The sequence below is a fragment of the Anser brachyrhynchus genome (assembly GCF_964034855.1).
Source record: "Anser brachyrhynchus genome assembly, chromosome: Z".
Lineage (NCBI taxonomy): Eukaryota > Metazoa > Chordata > Aves > Anseriformes > Anatidae > Anser > Anser brachyrhynchus.
This window is the reverse complement of record NC_137697.1, coordinates 11,103,561-11,128,846: the sequence shown is the minus strand read 5'-3', so window position 1 is coordinate 11,128,846 and position 25,286 is coordinate 11,103,561. Positions and strand designations below refer to the sequence as shown.

Genomic DNA, 25,286 nt, shown 5'->3' with positions numbered 1-25,286 from the left:
TGGCCACTTTTGCTGGAGGGGTTTGCTTTGCTTGCAAGGTCGTTCGCAATGAGCTCCCTGAACTTTGAACCGTGTCTGCACAGCGAGATAAACAAGAGCAGTATAAATACCGCAGCCCTGCTCCCCACGCTGCTTTCCTCCGCGGCGCAGCGGAGCGCGGCTGCCAAGGCGAGTGGGGAGGAAGGGGTAAGTCTGCTGTTCTCGCTTCGACAAAGAGCCGGGACTTCAGATTTGGCAGGGCGTCCGCTTGTTTCTCCGGCGGAAAAGGCCGACTGTGGAAATTTCCATTGGAAAACAAAAAGCGAAGGGAAGTGTTAAGTTGGAGCACGGCTCCCGTCTGGAGGCTGCACAGGCAGAGCAGCGTCGCCAGATGTCCCAGGAGCTTCGCACCTTCCTAACGGAGCCCCGTAAAGGTGGACGGCTTCCCAGACTTGTGGAAGGAGTGAACAGCTGGCTCTGCTGATGCTTATTGGGCCACTATCTCATCCTCCAAGTGCTGTACACAAAAATGCTTTTGGTAGAACTGCAGGCAGGGAACATGGGGACAGCAGCATTCCTCAAAATTATGCTGGCTCTGCAGCAGCTGGCTCTTGTTTGAAAGATCAATAATTAAAAGTTTTGTTGTTGTTGTTGTTGTTTTATGTTTTGTTTGTTTGTTTTTTGTTTTTTTTTTTTTTTTTTTTTAGAATGTGACAAGATTGGTGATAAGCATAGCTTTTAGCCTTTATCAAAACTTACTGTTTCCAAAACATCCTCTGTTTACTATCAGACTCTGATGTGTGTGTTGGAATTATACAATTCTGCAGCCTAGGATGTGTTTGGGAACAGTTTTAATACTTTATTTGAGAGTTTCCTGCACATATTAAGGCAAAATTATTATGCTATTTGAATAGAAGGATAATTACAGAATTTCTTGTATGTTTTGATTTTCATAAACATTAATGGACTCAGTGTGGTCAGGAGTTTTTGTAAGATATGGCAAATCTGAAACTTGAGTTTTCATTTCCTGCTTTTGCAAAATTGTTTCTATTCCTGTATTCTTCAGAGATTTCTCAACGGGATCCAAGTGCTACAAACTGACTTTTAAAAAATTTTGTCTTTTTTTTTTTTTTTTTCCTTTTTCCTGCCAGGCTCTGTAATGCTTGCTATGTATCAATATACTCTGGTGGTGCAATTTCTTTTAAGTCAGTGGACTTGCTGTTGAGCGGGTTGGATTCATACCATAATCTGGAGTGAACTGGCCTGGATTCTTACTGGTGTAAACTGTCTCAGCACCACTGATGTCAAAAAACAGGAAATGGGGCTTTTTAGTAGCGTTAAAAGAAATTTCAGTTATTCTGAACACTTTTCAACAACAACAAAAAAAATATAATCTACTTAATATACGAGAACTCAACTGCAAAATGGAAGAAATATGATTAAGGAGTCAACAGTAGTTCAATTTTATGTCCTTTTATTTTATTTACTTTTTTATTTTACTGTTTTGTTATGGGAATTTCAGGGTCTGAACTTCGTTTAGGCATTGATCTCATTTTGTTTATTTTCTCTCTTTTCAGATAAAGCCCCGCCATGTGGGCAGGGCTGGGGCTAGTTCTGGTTCTCTGTCTCCTCCCAGGAGGAGGGACAGAGACCCAGAACTGCCAGGAGCCCCCCGAATGGCGGGTCGGGGAGGAGAACCCGATGCTGAACTCGAGGGGTTCGGTGACGGTGGTGGCTCTCCTCCAAGCTAGCTGATACCTGTGCCTGCTGCAGGCTTCCAGGTGAGCGTAAATCTCTTTCCCAGCGTTCGTTAAAACATGAGTGGTCGATTTTTTTAAAGCCATTTGAGGATAATACATGTGCCTAACTACAGAGGCACTCAGTGAACACTAGCTTCCTCAAAAGCCACTGGCAATCCCAGCTGGCATATGTGGCCTGGTGTGGGAGGATTCTGCACCAGTGGCAAAGATTCTTCAGCTCTTAGCTTCATCCTGACTAACAGATCGTGTTCTCCAGATGGTATTTACAGCATCAGATATGATCAACTTGACATTAATGAAGCCCAAAACACACAGAAAGCCAACAGAAACAGTTCCTCAAGAGAGATGCTTCAGATAGGAACAGATAATTAATGTAGTAACATGCTGAAGCCAAGAAACGTAATTCTCTGACTTGGCTAGAACATCTGAAACAGACCAGTTATCACTCATTTTTTATGTAAAATCTGTAAAGGGAACGAAAAATCAAAATGCAAATTTTAATGTGCTATCCCAGCCTCTATTCAGAGGTTGTAGATACAAAAAAAAAAAAAATCCAGAAGATGCAGTAGGAACTGGCCTTGCAAAAACTGAAAAGGCATTTAAGGGAATCATCTCTGTTAAATTTTTGTCCAGATCCTGAGATGTTAGTGCACTGGTTTCTTGAACCTACCTCAGTAGAAATAACTAGGTACCATGACAGTAACAGGAGCAAGAAAATAACTTTGAGCTGACCCAAACAGGAATTACATACAAACCTTATCTTGGATTAATTGAGCTGTTGTGAAATCACTTTGGCTTAAAAATTCATACTGCTGGTTTCACAGCTTGATTTTGATCACTGTAATAACACGTGTTTTCTCCCCTAGGCTGCATAAGTTCGTATAATAATAGTCTTTTCAAATTTTTCAAGAGATGGATTTTGAAAAAATGGTAAATTTCTACCTCCATCAAAGTCAAAAGTGAACTTTGTGGTTGGCTTTCATGGTAGTTGGACTTGATTCCATACATTTTAGAAAGGCTGTATTCTTTCAAGTTCTAGAGTACCTCCTGAAAGTGAAAAAACAAAAGTGTTTTGTAGAGTAATTTATTTGGAATGATCCTGATCAAGTGAACGAAAACGTTTTACAGCAAGAAAGCAGCTTTCTGTATTAAGTAGCAAGGAAAAAGGGGTTTGTGGCAGAACAGAAAAAGAGGAAGACTGATTCCTGCCAGCCAGGTTTTGAACACACTCTATATAGCCATTTTTTCAATCCTGCTAATGTAACGTCCCTTTTCTGACTATCATGTCTGACTGCTGTACAAACCTATTATGTTATAAAGGTTTGCTTTCTTGATTGTTTGTCTTCCCGATGCATTCACTCTGTGCATTCTTTAACCAGCTATGTGACCCAAAGCTCAGCATTTGAATAAAGACATCTCATAAGCTATCTGTCAGACCATGAGGAGTGTGAAAGAACTGCAACAAAAATATCACTGAATTCATCTGAAAACAGATGTCTTTTTTACTTAGCTTTCTAAGCTTTTGTAGAGTCTGGCTTGGTGACAGTATAGAATCATGCTGTCATTTAGATTGGAAAAGACCTTCAGGATCATCAAGTCCAATGACATAGTGGATAGTTATGGCAAATAGCAGGAAAGTTTTAATATTTTTAGATTGTTGACATTAAAACTCAGAGGGAAAAAAATGGCTGTAATGTAAGGAACATGGAACATGTTACATTTTGTTGAATGTGGAGATTAACTTATGTCTGGAAGCATGCATACATTTAAGAATTATGTTTTTGTATTGCAAAGCAAAAAAAAATCTTACAATTCCCAATGGATTTATGGTCTTGCTTCTTCACATTCTCCTCTAGACTGGAGGACCTGCGAGTGAAGCTAGAGAATGAAGGACTTGTCAATGTCTCGTATGTGGTTGTCAACCATCAAGGAGCTTACTCCCAGAAGAAATTTCACCTACTGAAAGAAAGTGTTTCAGAGTACATTACCGTCTACCAACAAGATGAACAACAAGCTGATGTGTGGACCACCTTAAATGGAAACAAAGATGATTTTCTCATCTATGACAGGTCTGTGTTTAAAAGGAAAACCAGGAAAATATTTGGACATACTTAGAGTAATGCTTTGTGAATCTCTATATTAATTCGTTAAAATAATCTCCTAACAAAGATGTTATAATCTACATTGCTCTGAGTAAAGCACTTGTACTTTTACTGGAAAAAGGAAGCTACAAAAAGAAAAGTCTGCTTTTGCATTAGTGAGTTTGGGATAAATACATTCTTCTTCATAATTACTCTTCTTCATAATCAACTGCCTAATATTTACTGCTATTAATTTTAGAATAACATAATTGAGTGTAGAATTTGATGATTCTGGGCTTAAGCTGTTTTTATTCTCTGACAACTTCATTACATCAATGTACATGAAAGTAGAACCAGAAAAGCTACCTGACTTCTCATGAAAACATTTTGACCGAAGTTGCTGAAAGTGTCACTGGGACATGTATCTTTTGGCAGAACTAGTAATAAATATTTAATTGAAATCCTGATTTTCCAGTTTTGAAGTGATGGAAATTATTTGAAAATTCTTGCAATTATAAGATGTCCATCTCAGTTACTATTATGCTAAAGAACATTCTCAGTTCATACTGAAGCATAAGGAAGTTTGTTAGAGAAATAGAAAGTTACTTAATCTTTTTTTTGTTGTTGTTGTTCTTGGGTAACATGATGAAATTAGGCATCAAATGCTAAATTAGGGAGCAAATATGCCCCAGTATGGAAGGTTGCTGTTGTATGACAGACAAACGGAACGAGACTGTATGTCGTCCATAGAGAGGCCCCAAAGCTGATGCCTGGCCCACATTTAAAGGTTGAACAGTTCTGTGCTGTCGACACATAGGATACACCTACACTGACACTGCTAATTGGTTTGGCAATAGTTTGGCTGTGATCCATTTTGGTTCTAGGAATTTTTGTCCTGCCAATCCGTGGTCCTAGATGTGTACTGCAAACGTGTAGTGAGCTAAGGCTGGAGGAACTTCTGTTGACATTGCAGGTGGGGCGCATAAGAAGGTGCCCTTGTGTACAGTTTACACTTTTAATCCAGCTTGTCAAGGACATACCAGGACATTAAAATACAGACTGGGGCACATACGCACTGTAAAAATCCCCTCATGCACACCAGGTCACTAATGGAGATAGATCACAACGCTCATTCCCATAAAAAAAAAAAAAAAACCAACAACGAAGAAACAACATTAAGTTGCATTAAAACATTCCTTCTATCAGAGTGCATGTTAGGGAAAGGTTCTGCACCCAGAGGGTCGTTGGGCACTGGGACAGGCTCCCCAGGGCAGTGGTCAGAGCACTGAGCTGCTGGAGTTCAAGGAGTGTTCGGACAACGCTCTCAGACATTTGGTTTGTTTTTTGGGTGGTCCTGCATGGAGCCAGGAGTGGGACTCGATGAGATGTGTGGGTCCTTCCAGCTCTGATATTCTGTGGTTCTTTGGATACAATAACCAAGTGGTGATTTGTACCACTAGGCAAACAGCCCTCCTCATTAGCAAGATAGGTCTTGCTAATGTGTACCTTTGGTAATCCGGGTGCAGCTGAAGCCGAGTTTTGTGCACATAGAGTTGTTATGTCAGTCAGAAATCAGGCTTCACACTATGACCGACGCAGCTGAGCAGACAGGTATTTGTAAGGCAGATACTATTTTTTACTGTAAGTTTCTTGGAGAAAAATGCTCTCTGTTGGTCTGTACATTATGGGTGGACTGACGTGTAAAATAAGGTATGCTAAGAAGACATATTTAATTTTATATATATTTTTATGTATATGTAACCATGAAGTTCTTTCTCTTCTTAGATGCGGCCGCCTAGTGTATCACCTGGGTCTTCCCTATTCCTTCCTGTCTTTCAACTACGTAGAAGAAGCTATTAAGATTGCATACTGTGAAAACAAGTGTGGAAATTGCTCTTATACGGTATTTTCTAGTTTCATTCTCTATATACTAAGAAAGTAAACTGAATTTGAGTGGTACTTACAATTTTTTTCTTCAGTGTGATTAATCCCAAAAGACATTATTTTGAGTCTACACATTTCGTGGGTCTAACAGAGGACATTTACATATTTTTGAAAATGAATTAGATGTAATTTAGAATAGACTGATTATTTAAATTCCTGCCCTTGACGTAAATGCAAATCATTTTTAGAAATCTAAATACAACTTTGTATGGTAATTCTGTTTCTGGAGCTAGTGAGCATTTAGATACTGTTTTTGGGGACAGGTAGGTAATTAAATAATATTTTTTGGGGAAACCTGGGAGCCAAATCTGAGCTGGTGTGAGTTACTATTCCTTTTAGTTTGTATTTGAATGTATACAACATACAATAATATATTGTATATAAATAAATGTAAATGTATGCAGTATACAATCGTTAATTTTAAAAACTGATAATACAATGTGACAATTATTACCATTATGAAAAAAAAAGGGTAGCTTTGTTTCACATGTAACTAGGGATCAGAAATACTTCAAGGATTACCAAGAAACGTACATACATAGTCATGAAAGTTCAACAAGAATCATTGTTTTGGTTTCTGTCATACAGCTTTCCAGCTAAATGTAGGCCTCAGGCAGGTCAGATGTGGGAATATTTTTATTAGTTATTATGTAAATTATATTTTCTAAAATTTAATGTTAAGAGGCCTGTCCAGCTTTCAGTGTTGTAAAGCAAGATTCCTTTTGATACATTCATATCTTTTTTTCTTTTCAGCAAAGCAGCACTTTCAGAAACAAGCACTTTTTTTTTTTTTTTTTTTTTCCTCTGGGCTAGCTTTAGGGGGGACAATTCAAAGTATTTAAATGGTAAACACCACATATGATGTTCAGAAGGCACAAAGCACCTTTGCGCCTAGCTCATGTTCAGCCCCTAGTGCTTACAGAGATAATCACAGTCGGAATCATGCAGTCTGATAAACACAACAGTTTGGGAACTGAAATAGGACACGAAAAGTATGTGACAGAAAATCTTCCCTGCCCTATTACACAGAGTTACAGCCAACCAGGCAGCAGTGACACATGAATGTGCTTTAATCTTCAGATGGAGAAACCATTTTGAACAACTTTGCCAGCTGCAATGTTCTTATTTAAAGAAAGCTTTAATTTCAGCAACTGAAGATATATTGCTGACTGGTTTATCTATTTTTATGGAAAGATCTTCCACAGTCCAACTCTTAGTGGTATGAGATCGGTTTTCATAGCTGCTCCACTGACGTGCTTACCTGTGCCTGAAGTGTACAACCACAGAAAAGTGGCAGTTAAGCTAGGCATGTGGGTGATACGGGGGATTTTTGTGCCTTGAACAAATCTTGGAGGCAGATGTTTCTTCCCAGTTTTTCTTTTGTAATTGCATCACCTTTCAGAGGGTGTGGTAGGCTCTGTTCTTGAAGCCAACATGTTTGGATTTCCCCTCCCCATCCACCTCCAGGGCAGACAGGTTACAGAGAGAACTTTTTTGGATAGTCTTTGTATTTTCTGATTTTTGTTGGAAGCTGGAATGTTAAATGCATTGTTCTTTTCTGTAAGGAAATACAGACTGTATTTCACCCCTTATATTACTCTATGAGTTTTTCAAAAATACTTATAAACAGCAGTTTAAGATATCTCATTGCTTGAGTTCTAAGTACTGTGGAAATACTTAGGTGATTAATATTTACAAGTAGTTTAATTAAATACAATGCTTTGTATAAACTTCTGTTTTGCAGGAACCTGATATTGATGAAACATGTGAAAACATCACTAAAAAAGCAGATAAAAAGCTAGCAGAGGTAGAACCCAAACCAAGTGGTCAACACTCAAATCACCACCACCAACTGCGCAAACACAGACACCACCACCACCACCATCGTCATTCCAAAAATCAGAACCATCAGGCTCCTTCTGAAACTCAAAGACGTCATCCTCACAGCGGTCGGCGTCATAGAGTTTTTGACCATAACATACATGATCAGACAGGTAGCCATGAACACGTAGAAATTGTTCATCCAGGAGAAGGTGTGGAAATTCTTAGACAAGGTACAAAACTATGAAAAAAAGGGAAAGCTAGCTGTAAAAACCAGTTAACCTGAAATTGGCAGACAGCATCGTCAGACTCAACATCTAGTAGTTGATGTTGTCATTGTCGACACCTTCTGTTTGAAGAGCTAGGAAATTCTGTCACTTGACAGTGTCGCGGAGCACTTCCAAATTCTTGCAGTTGACACGGCCAGCTGTTAGCAGAGGACATCACTGAATCCTGACAGTGACGTCTGCTCACTGCTGCCTGAGAGTCAACAGCAGCAGGAGCAAGTGAAACTAGCGACACCTGACAGTGACAGGAAAAGGCAGGAAACTGAGCATGAAAAACAAACTAAGCACCTTAAAAATGCAAGGATGGCCTATTGCCTAAATTTATTTAATTGCAACAGTGGAAAAATGATAGATTAAATATTTCCATAGCTCCCAAATGAAAATTAGACCAAGACAGGCGACAGGAGTGTAGAGTTTAGGTTTTGCGAAGAGCAGTGCTCTTGGAATTACACAATACCTGTCAAACTCCATCAACAAAAAGTTTATTAATATAAAGGAATTTAATTAACCCGGAGTTTGTTTTTCAGTTCTATGTGGGAGGTGTCGGCATTCTTGATTAATTTGTCTTCCTTGTTTCTCTTCTAACATTCTGCTTGCATTTGTGAGGACAGGAACGTAAACTATGACCTAGGGGTTCCTGTCTGATGTTTTGCAATCAAGAATAGAAGAAAAGCAAAACAGACACTTTAATCTTTTTTTTTTCTTTTTTTTTTTTATTAAGATGGAATATACTCAAAAGCTTTTTCTGACCTGGGGATACAAATTATGTACAAGAAAAGCTTATTTCTAAACAGTGTGCCAAAATAACTTTTTAACTCAAGTGTAAGATACAAGCAATAATTGCATTATTTTAAAATCACAGTTATATGCTTTACTTTTGTGGGTTAGGTGCAGTATCAGGATCCACTGATACATTCTACTACAGTTTGTAAAATCCCACTGAATCAATAAGATCATGGCTGAAGTGAGAAATGTTAACAATTCTTTGTGCAGAATCAATGTTTGTAACAAGGGACAAAACAAACTCAGTCCTGGTTTAGTGTTTATCTTTGTTTATGACAGTACTGAATTTGTTAAATCTGTATTGATTAGTAAGGTAATATACCACTGACATTTGTGTAATTTCTCTGTTTGTAGCTTAGCATTCTCTAATTTTGATTAACCAAGCTGAATTACAGATACAGTTGTGCAAAGGATTCCTGAATGAACAGAGTATTCAAGAAAGGAAAGCTGCTTTGAAAGCATACGCCATAAGTAATGATGATTTAATAGGAAAACTATTACTCCTACGAAACCTGAATCTTTTTATGGTGAATGCTAATTAGCAAGAAAGTAGTACTGGATATAAACAGAATGCATACTTTTGGAATATATGAAATGAGAATTTTCAATAAAAAGTATTCAGTATTTCTTCCTCTGTTGTTTTTACTTTCACTTTACTTTTACGGTTTGAAATACATTGTTTCTCATCGTTTGTGCTACTGAAATGCCTCATACTATTTACTCAAAACCGCCTCCGTTTGAAGTGCAAGTCCTGGCCTTTATTAAGACGTTGCTCTAAGTCTCTTATGGTGTTTCGGAGAACTTCAATTTCCTTGTTTTTCTCCTCCTGGAGATGCTGCAACTTCTGCAAAAATGCAAGGAAAGTCTTTGTTCATAAACATCAGGTAGGATTATTATCTGCAATATGCTATTGCTAATACAAAATATTAGGATATTAGGATATCTTTCTCAGTATTTTTTATCACAACATTACAAAGATGACTTCCCCAAAATCCTGTTTCTGTGATATCACAAAATTCCCAGCCTACAAAAACAATAACGCGTATATAATTTGTATTAGTTATTGATGTCATTACTACCTTAAGTTCCAAAGTTAAAAAGTCTGTAATAAAACCACTTCACATGTAGGGTTTTGTTGTTTTTCTTGTCAAAGGTATTAAGGTAAACCCTATCTATACCAACATCAGCACAAAAGACATGAAATTAGTTGTCTAGAGGTGGGAGAGGTGTGTTGGAGAGAGTGAAGATGGGCCCTGTAAGACAGGGAACTTTTTTTCCCGAAGTTTTATTGTGGAACAAACAGAACACAGTTTCTCTTTGAAAAAGAACTGCTGTTTGAAACAGGCTGTAGCAATAGTTGAGAGTTCGCAGATTAGAGGCTATTAAATCACATACCCTTCGATAGATACTTTGTGGCAAGACAGAAGCATCTGAAAATGACTTCGTTGTTTTGTTCTGGACTCTTGCCAATTTAGCATTGAACTGAAAGAATCAGGAAAGAGAAAACATCAACAACCCAGCAAGGGGGGAAAACAAAAGTATGTTAATACAAGGATATATATATATATATATATATATATATATTTAATGGATTGTGTACCTGAAAGTAACAATAGCAAATTTATCTGCTATTTAATCCTAGGACAATGAAGCTTACTTAGAAAATTATGCATTTATAGAGTATGTTTCTTAAAAAACCAATTCTTCAAAATACTGCAAAAAGCAGATAGTGCAAATATTCTAATCCCAATACATTACACAATATAAGTATTTCTGAAATGCTAGATGAAAAGAACACTTAAAAAAAAATTGTTTCATGTATGCAGGAGGAGAAAATGAACGGATGCTAAAAAATTCTGAGACCATCCCCCTTGCCTCATGTTCCAAGGATAACTCAGCCCAAACACTTTCACACCTTGCTTTTTTTTCAGTATGTGAAAGGTTTAAAGTATTTTCATAATTTTTCTGTAATGAGGACAGTGTCTTAAAACTTGAGCTATGAAATACATGTTGAATTCAATTACTCAAACCTCTGCAGGATTAGAAGTTTTAAACTCTTGGATGTTTATTTAAGAAAATAAAATTAAAATTATTATTAATAATAATAATAATAAACATCATTCCAAGCATTTAGAAATACAAAAGATTAAGTATAAACGTAAAGTATTAATTTTTATAGCTCAAAAAATAGCAAAATTTTCAAGTAATTTAAACCAAGAACACTGCAAACTTCACTCTCCATATGTATCAGGTAGGACTCTAGATTTCAGAGCAGAAACTACCCAGATACCATTACAGAAGAGAGCATGTGCCACTGATCTTTGTAAAGATGATCACTTTTCAAGTTTCATAGGTTCCGTCACATTAGTTTATGTACTAACTATGAGTTTTTTCACTACACAGTCTTCTAAGTTTACCCAATGCGTAACTGATCTTTAACTCAGAACAACACATACCTCTATCTGCAGTTTAATTATTTCATTTTGCTTCTCTTCATCTTGAGTTTTCAGCTGCCTAGTTAGCTCTAGTATTTCCAGTTCTTTTTTCTCTATTTGTTCTCTAAACTCCACCTCTTGTGCTTCAGCTAATAACACAGTAACACCAGATATGATGACTAAACTATAGAATATGATCAGATGAAAAAAATAATAACAGCTTTTCCCAAATATTAGAAGTTTCTTGAACAGCAGGTCAGTATTTCACAGGAAAACAATTTCAGTCAAACAAAAGACACATCAAAGCTATGTGGAAACCACCCTGTCCCACGACAGTGAGATGAAGTCTCCTTAAAGAAGCCTCACATTCTACAAAGACTTTGGTTACCTTTTTTAAGCTAAGTGGATAACCAAAAAATCCTACTTTTCAAGGCTATGTCAGTAATGAAAAGAATATCAATACTGCAATCAGGTGTTTCTTTTTTGCAGAATTATTTATCTGCAAAAAATGTATGCTGTCATGCTTATTGAGCATAGCTGGAACACCCTCACAGCAGTCTAGCTCCCACTTCAGCAATTTTCCACATAGCACTTAACCCAAAATTTCATTCCTTCAGATGTTTAGGTCAAAGTTCCCAGTGTCTGTTCTACCTGCTTTGGAATTTCTGTTCGTTTTACATTGCTGTAATATTACCCCACTGCCATTCTCTAAGGGGAGACCTTGTACTCCGATTTCTTTAAAGGAAGTTATAACAAGGTGGGGATCAGGCTCTTCTTCCAGGCACAAAGTGATAAGATGAGGGGAAATGGCCTCCAGTTGCACCAAGGGAGGTTTAGGTTGGGTATTAGGAGAAATTTCTGAAAGGGTTTTGCAGCACTGGAACACGCTGCCCAGGGAAATGGTTGAGTAATCGTCCCTGGAGGTCTTCAAGAAACGCGTAGAGGTAGAACTTAGTAGCATGGTTTAGTGGTGGACTTGTCAGTACTGGAATAAAGGTTGGACTACGTGATCTTAGAAGTCTTTTCCAGACTGAATGATTCTATGATTCTGTGATTCTGTTCTCTTGATCTAAGGTCAAATTCAGTTCAACACTATCCTCTTCTAGCTTTCAAGTGTCTTTGTTTTGTCAGTATGACATCTGTACTCTAAGTAGAAACTGTTTTCCAGTGTTTTCCATGAAGAAGTTGAATTCTTGTATTTGTGCTAGAAGGAGTATAGCTCTTTATAGCTCTTAAAGGTTACAACATGGTTTACCCAACTATATATCATTCAGTCTTGAGAGAACTTACATTTTTTTCTTATGTTGCAGTTCAACCGTGTTATTTCTAATTTGTGGGCTTCTTCTTTGTTTTGAATTTCTATCATAAGTTTCTCAATCTGATCTTTATATTCCTGTGAATGTAAAAAGCTTCATAAAAATCTTCAGGTTTCTGTGCTTACTTAGAAAGCCTTCTGCAAAGCACAACATTCACGTCAAAATGTACACTACTCTATAATTCAGTACTTGTTTTATGTTGCATCTGTTCAATTCTAAAATTCCAGTTACTTCTTAAACAACCTGGTGGAAGTCTACAGATGAAAGATGTAGCAAATTTCATTTTATTACAGCTACTAGTTAAAATAAAGTTAGAAATTTCACTTATGAGGACAAAAGGCAAATGTAGAGGTGGTATCCCTTTCCCCAGTCTAGGATATGAAGTGGTGCTGCAGTTAGTTAAGTGACTACATTTTTACCTTACTGGATTTTTGAATGTAGGACTATATAACAGAAATGGTATTTAAGGTATGCAAGATTGTTAATATTGCTTATACCAAGGATTCCACAACTTTACACTGGCAGCAGTGGAAACATCAGTGGTGTTAGTGGTAGTGACGCTGGTGGTGCTGATTTTCAAGTAAACAGTTTGAGCATGCCTATTTTAAGTTTGATCCAATGAGAAATACTCTGGAACTGGAAAGGAATTGGTTGTATTTGCAGAGGTGCTTACTCCAAAGGTCTTGTCAGGAGCCTTCAGTGGTAGGTAGACACTGACCAGAGCAATTCTTTAAGTCACTTACAAAGGCAGTTACTATTTGGTGGTAGTAGCATATACAGGGTGGTTGAGTAAGTGCCTTCAGAACATCACTAGCTGTGCATTTATACATAAAAGACATGTATAATCATAATTTGCATATGTCTTTTTGAAAGCATTACTTATTCTCAAACTGTCAAGGTAACAGCTCTATTGGTATAAAAGTTTAATATACACTTATGACTAGTATAAACACAGGCAAAGGAAACTGGCAATAAGATCCTTAATCCTATACAGGTAAGAGATACGCAGTCATAGCACAGAGATCTAACACAACACGTGGTTAGCCCTGCTCGTGTTACCTCCTTTCCAAACCAGAGTGGGATAGATAAAAAGTACAGAGGTGGTAACTTGAATTTATTATGAGATATAGGGACCTATTCTTTTTACAGCATTTACTCCCAAAGAAACCACAGACAAAATTCAGACAGTTCTTGATTCCCCGGCAGTAGAGCAGGTATCTTGAATATAATCAAATTATGTGCACTTTCATGTGGAATATTATACTTTAGAATACGAAGTTGAATTTAAAACTAAATACACACACACACACACAAAAGTGCATCTTATTTCTCCGCACTTTGTAGTTTTGACCTTTTAGGCCCTGTAACACATTCTTATATTGATACTGTCATTAGAACAAATTTTCTCTTTTTACACATGATAAATTTAAGGAAAAGTGCAACACTAATGTGATCAGTAGCAAACCCAAGAGCATAAAGATATATGAAATACTTCAATAGAGACAGAAATATTGCTATTCCTCTGACTAAAGAATGATCGTTTGTGACGAACCTGTTCACAAGCCTTTAATTTCTCTTCCAAAATGTGAATGTTTTCCTTCAGTCTATCGTTTTCATCTAAATAATAAATAAAAGAGAATAATACACTAAAAGGTACATTTTGGCAGTTATTAGCATGAAAGGAGAATAAGTAAATTACACTTTTTTACTTGCCTGAACTTTACAAAACTTTACATTTTCTAAAGGTGTTAATCTTAATTTACAGAGCTATATAATCTCAGCCTCCCTATTTTGAAAAAGAAAATTCATAGTATAATCATAATATTTGCTTGGTATTACTCAGTTGAACTGTTTTTACTCTTCTAATTACCCATGCAGTCCAGGAAACCTAGATGCAAAGTTAACTGTCTCAGAAAACAAAAGATTATAATAATGTCCACAGCACTTTCAAATTGGGAGATGCAACTTTTAAAGGACTTGTTTCTCAAAGCTACAACTCAGTTAATGTCTGTAAGCTCTTATAAAGACTGTCTACAGCAACAATAATTATGCAAACTGTAAAGTGGTATCTCAAAAACAGAATTCAGAAAAAGCAGTTGCTGCTTTCTTGATTAGTAAAATTCATTTTGAGTATTAAAAACAGCCATATACTTCTAATCTTAGAGGTTTATTAATACTTATGCTAAATTTCATTGAACACACAATGGGTATAAAATAGAGTATAAGCTGTAGAATTAAACTGTGATATAAAGATACTTTGATATATGATGTGTACAAAAATATAACAAATATTTGTCTATTTAACTTTAAAACAACAGTGAGTAATTGTTGAGTATTTATGGATAACAGCCAAATTTTAATGACATTAAGCTGAGGATTAAGACTGGTTTTACAAAGCACATTGGTAAAAAAAAAAAAGGCATAAATGCTTAAAGGAACTACAGTTTAGTGATCAAATAATACTTTCTGAAATTTTCTAAAATTTTCTGTGCCGCGCTGAAAAAAAATTAAATTCAACTACTAATTAAAGATTTCACTGAGACAGAACTTTTATGGGTGGATTCTAAGTAGAATAATAGCAGTAGACATGTATTAAACACATAGACCACCAAAATCTGCACAGGATTGATTTTAGATACACTTTGTTTCATCCCTGAAATGAAACAAAGCCAGTGAATTTCTCTCTCTGAAAAAAAAACACACGTTAATATAAAGAAAAAATGTAAATGTCTACTTATTTTAATTTACTGTGCAGAATATATAAGAACATTTTTGCTTTTACCTTTCACGTTGCAGTGGTTTTCAAGAGTTTGTGTTAGACCCTTGATCACATTCTGTAGGGCAGTGCATTCTAGAAGAAATGAGAAATCCAGTAGTTTTAAATAACTTCCTCACCACTTTAATTTTGGAATTCATTCTAGCAATTGAAGAAGAATAATGAACACCAGGTTTAGGCAACATTTTAAAAACACAATAAAAATGCAAGAGAAAAACATACATTTTTGAGTAACAGACTTTAGAGCATAAATCCTTCTGTTTGGTCTTCCAAGAATATTCAAACCACATTTTTTGGAATAGTAGGAAAAATATACTGCTTTACCCACTGTAAAGGTGATTTAAACTCGTTTTAAAGAATCAGTGTTGTCTTTCTCTTTGTGAGTTAACCTTGTTTAATTCATCACATGACTTTGAAGAAGGACATTTTTGCACAAGTAACTTACAGAATATATTATTTTAAAGCTTACTTGCACTGTATAAATCAGCTTAGAGATTTGTAGCCTTCTGTTAACACATCACAAGAATTCAGAAAAAGTAAAGAAGCTATACACAGTGTTGTTCTAAGATTGGGTGCTTAAAATAATAATTTAAATGTGAATCACTTCATATTTGAGATTTTGCTTTTTTAGCAATCTTGTCATCCCATGTATCTGCTTTTGAGGGTGGACTTCAGGCAAAACAATGGCATGCTAAAGGAAAGCCTGTTGAGCATTTTGTAGGCAGCTATTTAAACAGCAAACATTGGGCATGTATAGGAATTACTGTTCATCTGGGGAAAAAATACAGTGAACACAGTGTATAGGACAGGGGTTTGAGAAATGATAATAAGCCAGCTATTATTGGATAGATTTGTGAGTTTCCAAATAGTGTATCAAGCACTCTGGTAATCACCATTAAATTCCACAATCTATAAAGGGAGGAAGAGAACACTGGAGAACTCTGGTACACAACATTATCTGCAAATAAATATTTCAATAAAGGAAATTTAAAAGCAAAATAAATTACTTTTCTACATTAAATTAGCTTTGTCTGCTGCAATGTTTTAGTTCTTAAAGGTTGCTGAGAATATCAGTGCTGAAGACACAGTTCCAGGGTGTCTAATGTTTAATTGCTTAACAGTTAGTGACATTTATTAAACATTTTCCTATCTTAATACAGCAAGGAAAACACCATTTAGCTTACAGAAGCCGGCTAAATACTAATTTTAAGGCTGTTCATTATGTAAGTTTTACATACAATGAGTATTACAATTTGATAAAAAGTATATAAAGGTATGAAAACTAACAGCAAGCTTACAAAAATTGAGTTGCATACTTAACAGCAGTAAAAATGAACATGAAAAAATCCATTGCGGGCTCTGAGAAACGGTGCTTTCCTAAAATGTCCTTTGTCATTAGTTTTCATGTGTTTGTCCTCCTATCACATGAATTGCTAAAATATATATTCTTCAGAACAGGAACATTTAAACTGTCAATGGAGGAGACCTAGCCTCTATCAAACATTTAGCTGACCTCCACTCTGAAGATGTGGCCATTTCAAATTCAGTCAAGCTGTTGACTTCAGAAAATCTCTTTGTATGTGCTCCCTAGAGACCATGTACAACTCGCTACTAAATTTTCAAGACTCAAATTGACACTCCCAAAACTGAACAAGACTTCTCCTATTGTATCTCCTAAGAGATAACTGCTGCTCTGTAATAAAAGCTCATGTCAGCCTCTCTGTTCTGTAACCATGCTGTTTCCTTCTGTTGGTGATTAAAGATGCTTTGCTGTGATGAAGAAGGCACAGACTGGGAAAGACATTGTGAAAGAAACTGAGATGTAGATGGGAGGAGCAGGACGCAGCAGAGCTAGGCGTGCCTTGCAAGATAGATGACAGAACTGTGAGTCAAGAAGCAACTAATGGTGAAGAGGAGTGGCAGCTGCCAAGAGAAAAAGGAGAGCAGTGGTAAGATGAAAAACATACAACGAAACATGCAATGAAGTGAGGTGGATAAACAGGAAACTCAGGACAGGATGAAGGCAGGACAAAAGAAATCAGGCTTTAAGGATAATGTGAGTCCAACCACTCACATCAACCTTTCTTAATTATATCATATCTGAATTATGAATGCTCGTAATCATAATTTGTCTTGAATACATGTGTAGGCATACAGTTTCTTCCCAGAATGAGGAGGTGGAGAGAATAGGGAGTGATATAGTGATCTTGGGATAAAACACTACCGTCATCTTTTTAGCTATAGAAAATCAAAATCTTATCATGAATGAGACAGACTGCTGTAGGAAGAGGAACGACTGTATGGACTACTATAGCATTATATTTTCATTAAATACTATTTTTATCTCTTCTGTTCCTTGTAACCTTATCAGTAAAATCACAAAACTTTCAAAGACTGAGAAGACTGGGAACACAAAAACTGAGGTAGCTTAATCTTGAAACTTTGCTTTCTATTTTCAGAGTACCACTGCATTTCTGAAGTTGCTTTTAATTCCCGCAGCTGATAACGTATGCTAAATAACAGTTCCTTGTCTCACAAGGCCAAAGGTCTGTTGACAATTGTAGATCCTATAATTAAAGAATATGTCACAAATAATGGAGTAAGGATGATGAACTAAGTTTCCACCTCCAAGATTCAGTTTTCCACTCAAACCTTTTGACCTTTTAACCTACTCTTCCATCAGTTGCTATTCACTCAGCGGAGTGTTAGCCGCCGACATTCTCCTGTTCAATTCCTCCAACAAAGCAGTAGAGGGAGCAGGAGCAGCACAGAAACGTTGCCTGCTCTCAGTTCCTATGCTAGGTAACACACCGTATCAACAGCATTTGCAGAAAAAATCCTATTCAAAATCTGAAGCTTTAGGTCAGCATGCCCATTTCTACCGACACATTCTATTACCAATTCTCTCCCCTTTGAAAATGCAGAAGATAATCTCAAATGCTTGTAATTCTTACACAAATTGGAAACATCTATTCATTTGAGTAAACAAGGGTACAGCAGCTAGTCTTGCAATGAATCACAGCTATTCAGGTGAAAGCCACTCTTTTGTCTAGTCCCGAGAATATTTCCTTATCTTTATTATCTTTGAAAGATAAGTATTGACAAATTCCTTCTGTAATTATAGTTGTGATTGGACAGAATTAGTGGGCACCTGGTTTGGCTTGGCTGCATTAAGGAAGAAAAAACAAAATTTTGCTAAATGGTTGCAGCTTTGTAGATCACTGGTATTAGCATCTGTTATGGATTCTGTGTGGCTCCTTCTCTGTACAGAACACTCCCTACATTCAGAAAGACTGAACAGCCTAACAGATCTTTTTCCGTGTTTAATTTATAATTCATTGCAGTGTCTTCCATCTGAACTTAGAACTGAAAATATTTGCTTTTTTTCTTATAGGGCAAATGCATCAATGACCTTTTTTTTTTTTTTTTTTTTTTTTTCCTTTAACACCTTTAAAACCATAGTTAACGAATATTTAATCCCAAAGATGCTAAGAAAATGTCTTTCCCATCCTTGTTACTTGGAAGCAATATCTACAGCTACAGAGCAAGTTCTGCAAGAAATACTTCAAAAAAGTGAAGTAATTATTGGCCAAACTAAACAAAAACAAAACCAAAACACTATTTCAGTCAAAATAGAACCACCTTAAGTTTTCTGTGGAAACAATGCAATTGTTTTTTTAAAAAAAACTATGGTATATTTTTGTTCAGAACTGTAGTCTGCACCACAGGACTCCATTTAGTCAGCACAGAAAACACTTAGGAGGAGAAAAAAAATGTCTTAATTGTATCTGCAAGGATTTACACTAAACAAAAACTGTGGCCCTGAATCTCACTTTGGTTTAGCAAAGAGCATATTAAGACAAAGCAAAGACTATTTATTCTCTCAGAAAATGTATACGCTTACCAACTTGCTCATCTTTTTTTACTTTATATTTGGTTAGTGTTCCACACTCATCTCCCCCTTGAGTTTTATACATTTTATTTCTTCCTTTGCATATCCTACTCTTCTTGTACCTTACGGATTTCCAAAGAGACTTCTGTCAGTCAAGGATTTCATGGAGCCCTCACGTTCTCACTGATACTTCTTGGAGATTTCTTGGGGCATGAAATGTGATTCTCATTTCTGTTTCTCATACTAACAAAGAGTTCTTCAGCAAGAATAAAATTCCACTTCCTGCACCCCGCCAGCACTAGCAGCCACAACTCCTTGAGGGTAGGCAGAACAAGAGCCTTCCCTTCCATGCTGCTCTTGCTCTCTGCTCCTTTGCTGAAAGCAGCATGTTTATTTGGAATCATATGTGAACCATTCACCAGCATGTGGTCTCTCATGTTTTTCCTTAGCTGTTCTGTGAATTGCTTTGTGGTCTACTGTTAAGCCTTACAGTCTAAGGTTGAGTTGTTTATCTGCCCTATAAGTTCATTTGCTCCTGTGTTAAATTTGTAGTAAGATGAACGTAAGAATGTTATTCAATTTGAGAATGTACATACATTAAGAATGTATGTTGACATTGTTCATTAAAAAATTGATGCAGCTGTCCAGACTCAGCAATTTCAGCTTTTGGACCAACTCTTCTACAGATACTCTTGGGAAATGTGGCTAAGCTGGGTTCTGGGAAGTGGTTTAGGACATGAGGCTAGAAGAAATCTTTTTTTCCAAGCCACAGCTGGCCCTATCATTATATTAAAGCCATTCTCACAGCCAGAATCTGTTAGGATAACTCTTGCCAGAGTAAGAATGGAAGTATCAATGCTGCTTTTGGTCTCATACATCTTCTCCAGTTCTGCACAGGACTCCTTTATATCTCCACCAATAATAACAAGTGGTTTTTAATGCCACAGTGCTTTGACTTTCAAAAAGGTTCCACAAAGAATCAAACCATTTGACACAGCACTTTCAGTGTTCTGATTCTGAATATACAGTATGCTACTAATTAATATGCTACTAATTTAATCATAAATCTGTCTTCTGAAGGTTGAATGTTGCAGGTGAATTTGATAAAGGTACAAAGATTATTACTATTGATTTTAAAAAGAAAAAGCAAAATGCCTTAGAAATATTTTATAATTATTCTAATTTTTAATTACTATAAAAGCTGTAATGACCTTTTAAAATATTTTTAACATTACAATCACTGCTGATCTCCATTAACATGGTAACTTTTGTTTGGCTGTGAAACTGTTGCCTGATCGCCTGTAATGAATGTAGTTCAAAAATGTTACTTATATAAACTCTTTAAGTATTGTGGTGTGCTAGAGTTCTATTGGAATACCTTATTAACCTAATAAAATGGCTATATTAATTACATTAATTTCTAAATATATTTTTGCCCTTGGCATCTCTCGTTTATCTTATCACCAAGTAGCTTTCAGAAACACTTCTTGGATGTTCCACTTTGTTCCAAGTTCCCCCTTTTGATTTTTCCTTTACTGCTACTAGCAGCTTCGTAATCTTTTACTTTTAGACAAGAATTCTCGGCTTCCAGCAATTCTGTTTCCTATCAATATCCTACCAATTTGTACAACTACTACAACATGAGTATTTTTGAGATGTGTTGTTGTTGCCTTTTTTTCCCCCCCCTTCCATCTGCTGCTAAACAGCTTGAGGTCGCTCTCCTCAGTTTTATCGGAATAACTACCGCCTGAAATCATTTCACTCAGTGAAATATCTCAGTGATGTGAGGCACCACTACTTAAGAAGCCCAAATCTCTCTACTGAATTCCATCTGTTTTCAGTCCATTCTGATTACAGTGTCCTTGCTGCAGTCTTCCCAGCTGGTCTGACTTCCTGCATTGTCTCTTGTGCATTCTCTGCTATCTTTCATACCACAGGTTTTATGGAAAGAATAAATTCTTCTTTTTATCAGTTTTTTCCTTTCCCTCTTTAAAATCTCTTTTGTATAAAAACTCACCTCTTTGTTTTCATTAATAATGAAACTTCTTGGTCTGTTTCTGAATGATTATCCTTCATTGTCTTTTGTGATTAACAGAAAAACAAATTACTCTAATGAGTCAGATCAAAGTTCCACTATCCCCTTTCTTAGTACCCAGTAGAAGACACTTCAGGAAAGAGTAAAAAGGCTGGACAGACACTGCCATAATGCATTCTCTCATCTTCCAAAAAACGTAAATACGGAAGATCCGAGTGAGAGGTACTGTCTTTGTGTTAAATACCTGGGGAGGTTCTAGCTGATTGGAAGCTAGCCAATGTTATACCCATATACAAAAAGTTCATAAGAGAAGACCTAGGAAATTACACAGGTTAGACCTGTTAGTCTAACCTCAGTGCCTGGAAAGGTTATGGAGAAAATTATCTTGGACGCCACTGAAAGGCATTTAAAGAACTAAGCTATTATCAGGCGTAGTCAAAAAGGGTTCATGGGGAGAAAGTCCTGCCTTAGTAACAATGAACTGGGTGATGAACTGGCTGAAGGGCAGAACTCAATGGGTAGCAGTGAACGTGACTACATCTGGCTGGTTTCTGGTCACTGATGGTGGCTCAATTCTAGGCCAGTTCTGTTCAACGTTTTTATCAATATGCTGGATGCAGGAGTGGAAAGCATTTTCAGCAGGTTCACTGACAATACTAATCTGGGAGGTGATTTGGATTCTCCAGAGAGATGAGACTTTGCAGAGGGATCTAGACACCTCAGAGCACTGGGCAATCATCAACGTCATGAAATTCAGTGAACTAAAATGCTGGATGCTTCACCTGTGATGGAGCAATGCCAGACACAAGCACAGCCTGGGATACCAGTGGCTGGGGAGCAGATCAGCAGAACAGGATCTGGAGGTGCTGCTCAGCAGCAGGCTCGACATAAGCTAGCAACATATCCTGGCACCTAAACTGCTTTTGAGGGTGCAATAAACACAGCACAACCAGGCAGACAAAAGAGGTGATTCTCCTGCTATATTTAGTGCTGGTGCAACTTCACCTTGAATATTGGGTGCAGTTCTGGTCTCCACAATATACAAATGATGTTAAGGTCCTTGAAAGCATCCAGAGCAGGGCAACAAAGCTGGTAACAGGGCTGGAAGGCATGTCCTGCGAGGAGAGGCTGAGGACACTTGGGTTGTCTAGTTTAGAGAAAAGAAGGCTCAGAGGTAACCTTGTTGCTCTCAGCAGGGGAGATGGAGAGAGAGGTGTTGGTCTCTTCTCTTATTATAGGATGAGTGGGAATGGCATGAATCTGCACCGGGGAGGTTCAGACTGGACGTGATGAACAACTTCTTTACCCTGAGGGTGGTCAAGCACTGTTCAGTGCTTCCTAGAGTGCTTCCTCTCCTAGTGCTTCCTTTCCTAGTGCTTCGTCTCAGCCTTCCTAGAGAGGTGTTTGGTGCCCCACACCTGTCAGCGTTCAAGGGACATTTCAATAATGCCCTCACCGATATGTTTTAACTTCAATTAGCCCTGGAGTGGTCAGGCAGTTTGATCTTTGAAGGTCCCTTGCAAGTGAACTATTCTGTTCTGTTCTATTCTATTCTAATAAACATGATAAAGTTTTCTTACATTTTTTTTTTTTTGTAATCTTTTTGGACTGATATATACTTCTGATATCCACAAGCTTCGATGGGAATTCAACAACATAATTTTGTTATGTGTGGATTTTTTGTAATTTTGTTTGCTTTAAATCAATCAACCAGTTTGATTTCCATCAAGTTCTTATCACAATCATTACCTAGTCTCTTTCTCTACATCATAATTTTACAGCTATCAGTCATACCAGATGTATTTTTTTTCACTTCAGAGTGAAAAGATATCAGTCAACTTAAGTTTTTCTTTAGATGTTCCACTACTATGGCCATGTTTCTTGGGGCCCCAAGCACATCCTTCCCCAGTCCTCTCCTTGGTGTTTGGTTGGGCTCAGGGCCAGCTCACTGCCCCTGAAAAAAGCTATTTCAAGAAGGTTAGATGATAACTTGGAAACAGCCACCCCTCCTTCACTTGGGAGCTGCTTTTAAGCTACGGTTCTTGCCTTTTTTCTAACTTGAGCTAAGTCACAGCTGTGTTGTGGCTGTACCTGTGCCTAGCCACATACCCCATTGATCTCTGCATTGGTTCCAACCAAGGGAGTGGCTTCTGCCTTGATTTCAGACCTGCCTCATCACCGTGAACCTACTGGGGATAAAAAGAACATATCTGGCCCCTGTTATGGGTTCTGGATCTGATCCTGACTTGCCCTCTTGCCTTGACCTTGGACCTGTACAATCACTATGTACTTTTTTTGGTACTGTGGAATTTTGTCTGACCTTGGCAGCCAGCACTGGGCCAGCCCTGCATGGGTATGGTGGGTCAGCAGTCCTCCTGCTGTTGAGGACCCTGCCTCTGTGAGTCTTGATACATTACTAGTTCCCAACTCTGTCCGTTGCTCCTCCCTGACAATAAAAAACCTTTCTGCCTTCTCTGTTATTTTTTTCTAGTTCTGATATGTCCATTTTAACGTGTGGGGATGTGAACATTGCATGAAAATCACGGACTTTAAAGGTACAAGATGTTACTTCCATAATCATGCCTACCATTATTTTTGCTTATATGACTACGGATATTTTCAGAGAACTGTCCACAAGTACACCAAGATCTTTTTCCTGAGAAGCAGAAAACTAGAGCCAACTGCTGTTTATATATGAAGCCTCCCATATGCACTGCTACTGATTTTCACCTCCTCATTTTATCACCTTGTCATTCTGTATCATGAGATCCTCATTGTAAATGAACAGATTAGTATCACCAGCAAACTTTACTTACTCACTCAAAAGTTTTTCCAATTCATTTGTGAATACGCTGAATTATTTGTGTCCCAGCAAAAGTCTGAGTGAACCTACTGGCAACCTCACTTCAGTGTTCAACTAAGTTTACTTCTACCCTGTTTCCTAACTTTTATCAAGTTAATCTGTCAAAAGCTCTACAAAAAAATGCACCTTTCAGCAACTCTATGAACTACAGAAGAATAAGAAACCACAAAGCCTTCACAGCATAAAATCAATGATGAATACTATATATTATTTCTCTTTTTTGTCAAATACCCATCTGAAAAGATATACTTCTAGAAAAGAAGTATTAAAAAATCTTAATTTAATAGTTTTCACTTTAATTACTCCTTTATTTGACAACTGTTTTATTGTGATGTGGATGCTTAAAATTCCCACCTGTAAAACAGTAAAAAGCCATTTCTTTACTTAGCTTCCACAGAACAGTTTGAATCTTTTTAATATTGATATAAATTTTTTATTATCATTGCTAACTGTTTAGCACCATAATGATACCTGCTATACAAAGTAAAAGAAATACGACCAAAACTCTGATCACAATAAAGGTGATAGTAACACAAGTGAAGCCTATAGAATAAACTTACAACAGCAATATTGGCTTAATTGAACTCAAGCTTGAAGAATTACATGGTATTCTTTAACACCTTGTAACTGAGTTGGAAATGCCACTATGATAGAAACTTGATAGTGACATTATAAACTGAAAATGGGCTGTCACATTGTTTAATTCTGACCTCTTCAGAGATTACATTTCACACAGATACAAAGTCTAATCACTTTGGACAGATCTTCAGTCCTTGGGAAGTCAAATAAATGTATAGGCAAAACAAACACTCATATTCCACCATTGCCAGAGGTCCTTAAAACAGCCCAGAATTAATTTAAGTAAGCAATATTCAAAGAGGAATACTAAAACTTTAATATCCCTGTCAGCATTGTAGAAAATGTATTCCAGCCCCTGAACTGGGTTATTTTAAACAAACCAAATCACACAAACAACTAAGAAAAATAATTCCTCGTGTTATCTCAGAAGACCACCAGTCTGACATCCCATCTCTAATTACAGGGAAACTTTGACATTTCAGAAGACAGTGGAACAGGCATTCAAAAATACATCTGGCTTATTTTTCAGTTGGCAAAATACTTCTGTCAACCAGGTGAAACATGACATTTGCCATATTGAAAACAACGGAACAGCTCAGCCGGACACATGGTAATGCCAATGGTGATCTTACTTTTCCCAAATGTTGACCCTATTGTTCTATACAGATATTCGAGCTGCTTGTTGATTAACACAAGTCACAGTTCTAACACTTTAAGTAGAACTACTGGTGTTAG

General features: G+C 37.0%; 2 protein-coding genes across 2 annotated transcripts in view; one reads left to right on the top strand and one right to left on the bottom strand.

Moving 5' to 3' along the window:
* Positions 1 to 38: 38 nt before the first annotated feature.
* On the top strand, positions 39 to 9,279 carry SELENOP (selenoprotein P). Its single transcript, XM_080575043.1, has 5 exons — positions 39 to 186; positions 1,557 to 1,760; positions 3,596 to 3,808; positions 5,606 to 5,723; positions 7,509 to 9,279. The coding sequence occupies exons 2-5, from the start codon at positions 1,570 to 1,572 to the stop codon at positions 8,109 to 8,111; spliced, it is 1,125 nt and encodes a 374-aa protein (XP_080431169.1). The 5' UTR covers positions 39 to 186; positions 1,557 to 1,569; the 3' UTR covers positions 8,112 to 9,279.
* Positions 8,520 to 25,286, bottom strand: part of CCDC152 (coiled-coil domain containing 152) — a 32,713-nt gene continuing 15,946 nt past the window's right edge. Inside the window, exons 4-8 of the mRNA XM_080575044.1 lie at positions 15,189 to 15,257; positions 13,959 to 14,023; positions 12,381 to 12,483; positions 11,112 to 11,239; positions 8,520 to 10,137 (exon numbers count right to left, since the gene is read on the bottom strand). Coding sequence (XP_080431170.1) covers positions 9,859 to 10,137; positions 11,112 to 11,239; positions 12,381 to 12,483; positions 13,959 to 14,023; positions 15,189 to 15,257 — 644 coding nt within the window. The 3' untranslated portion in view covers positions 8,520 to 9,858. The remainder of the gene's footprint in view (positions 10,138 to 11,111; positions 11,240 to 12,380; positions 12,484 to 13,958; positions 14,024 to 15,188; positions 15,258 to 25,286) is intronic.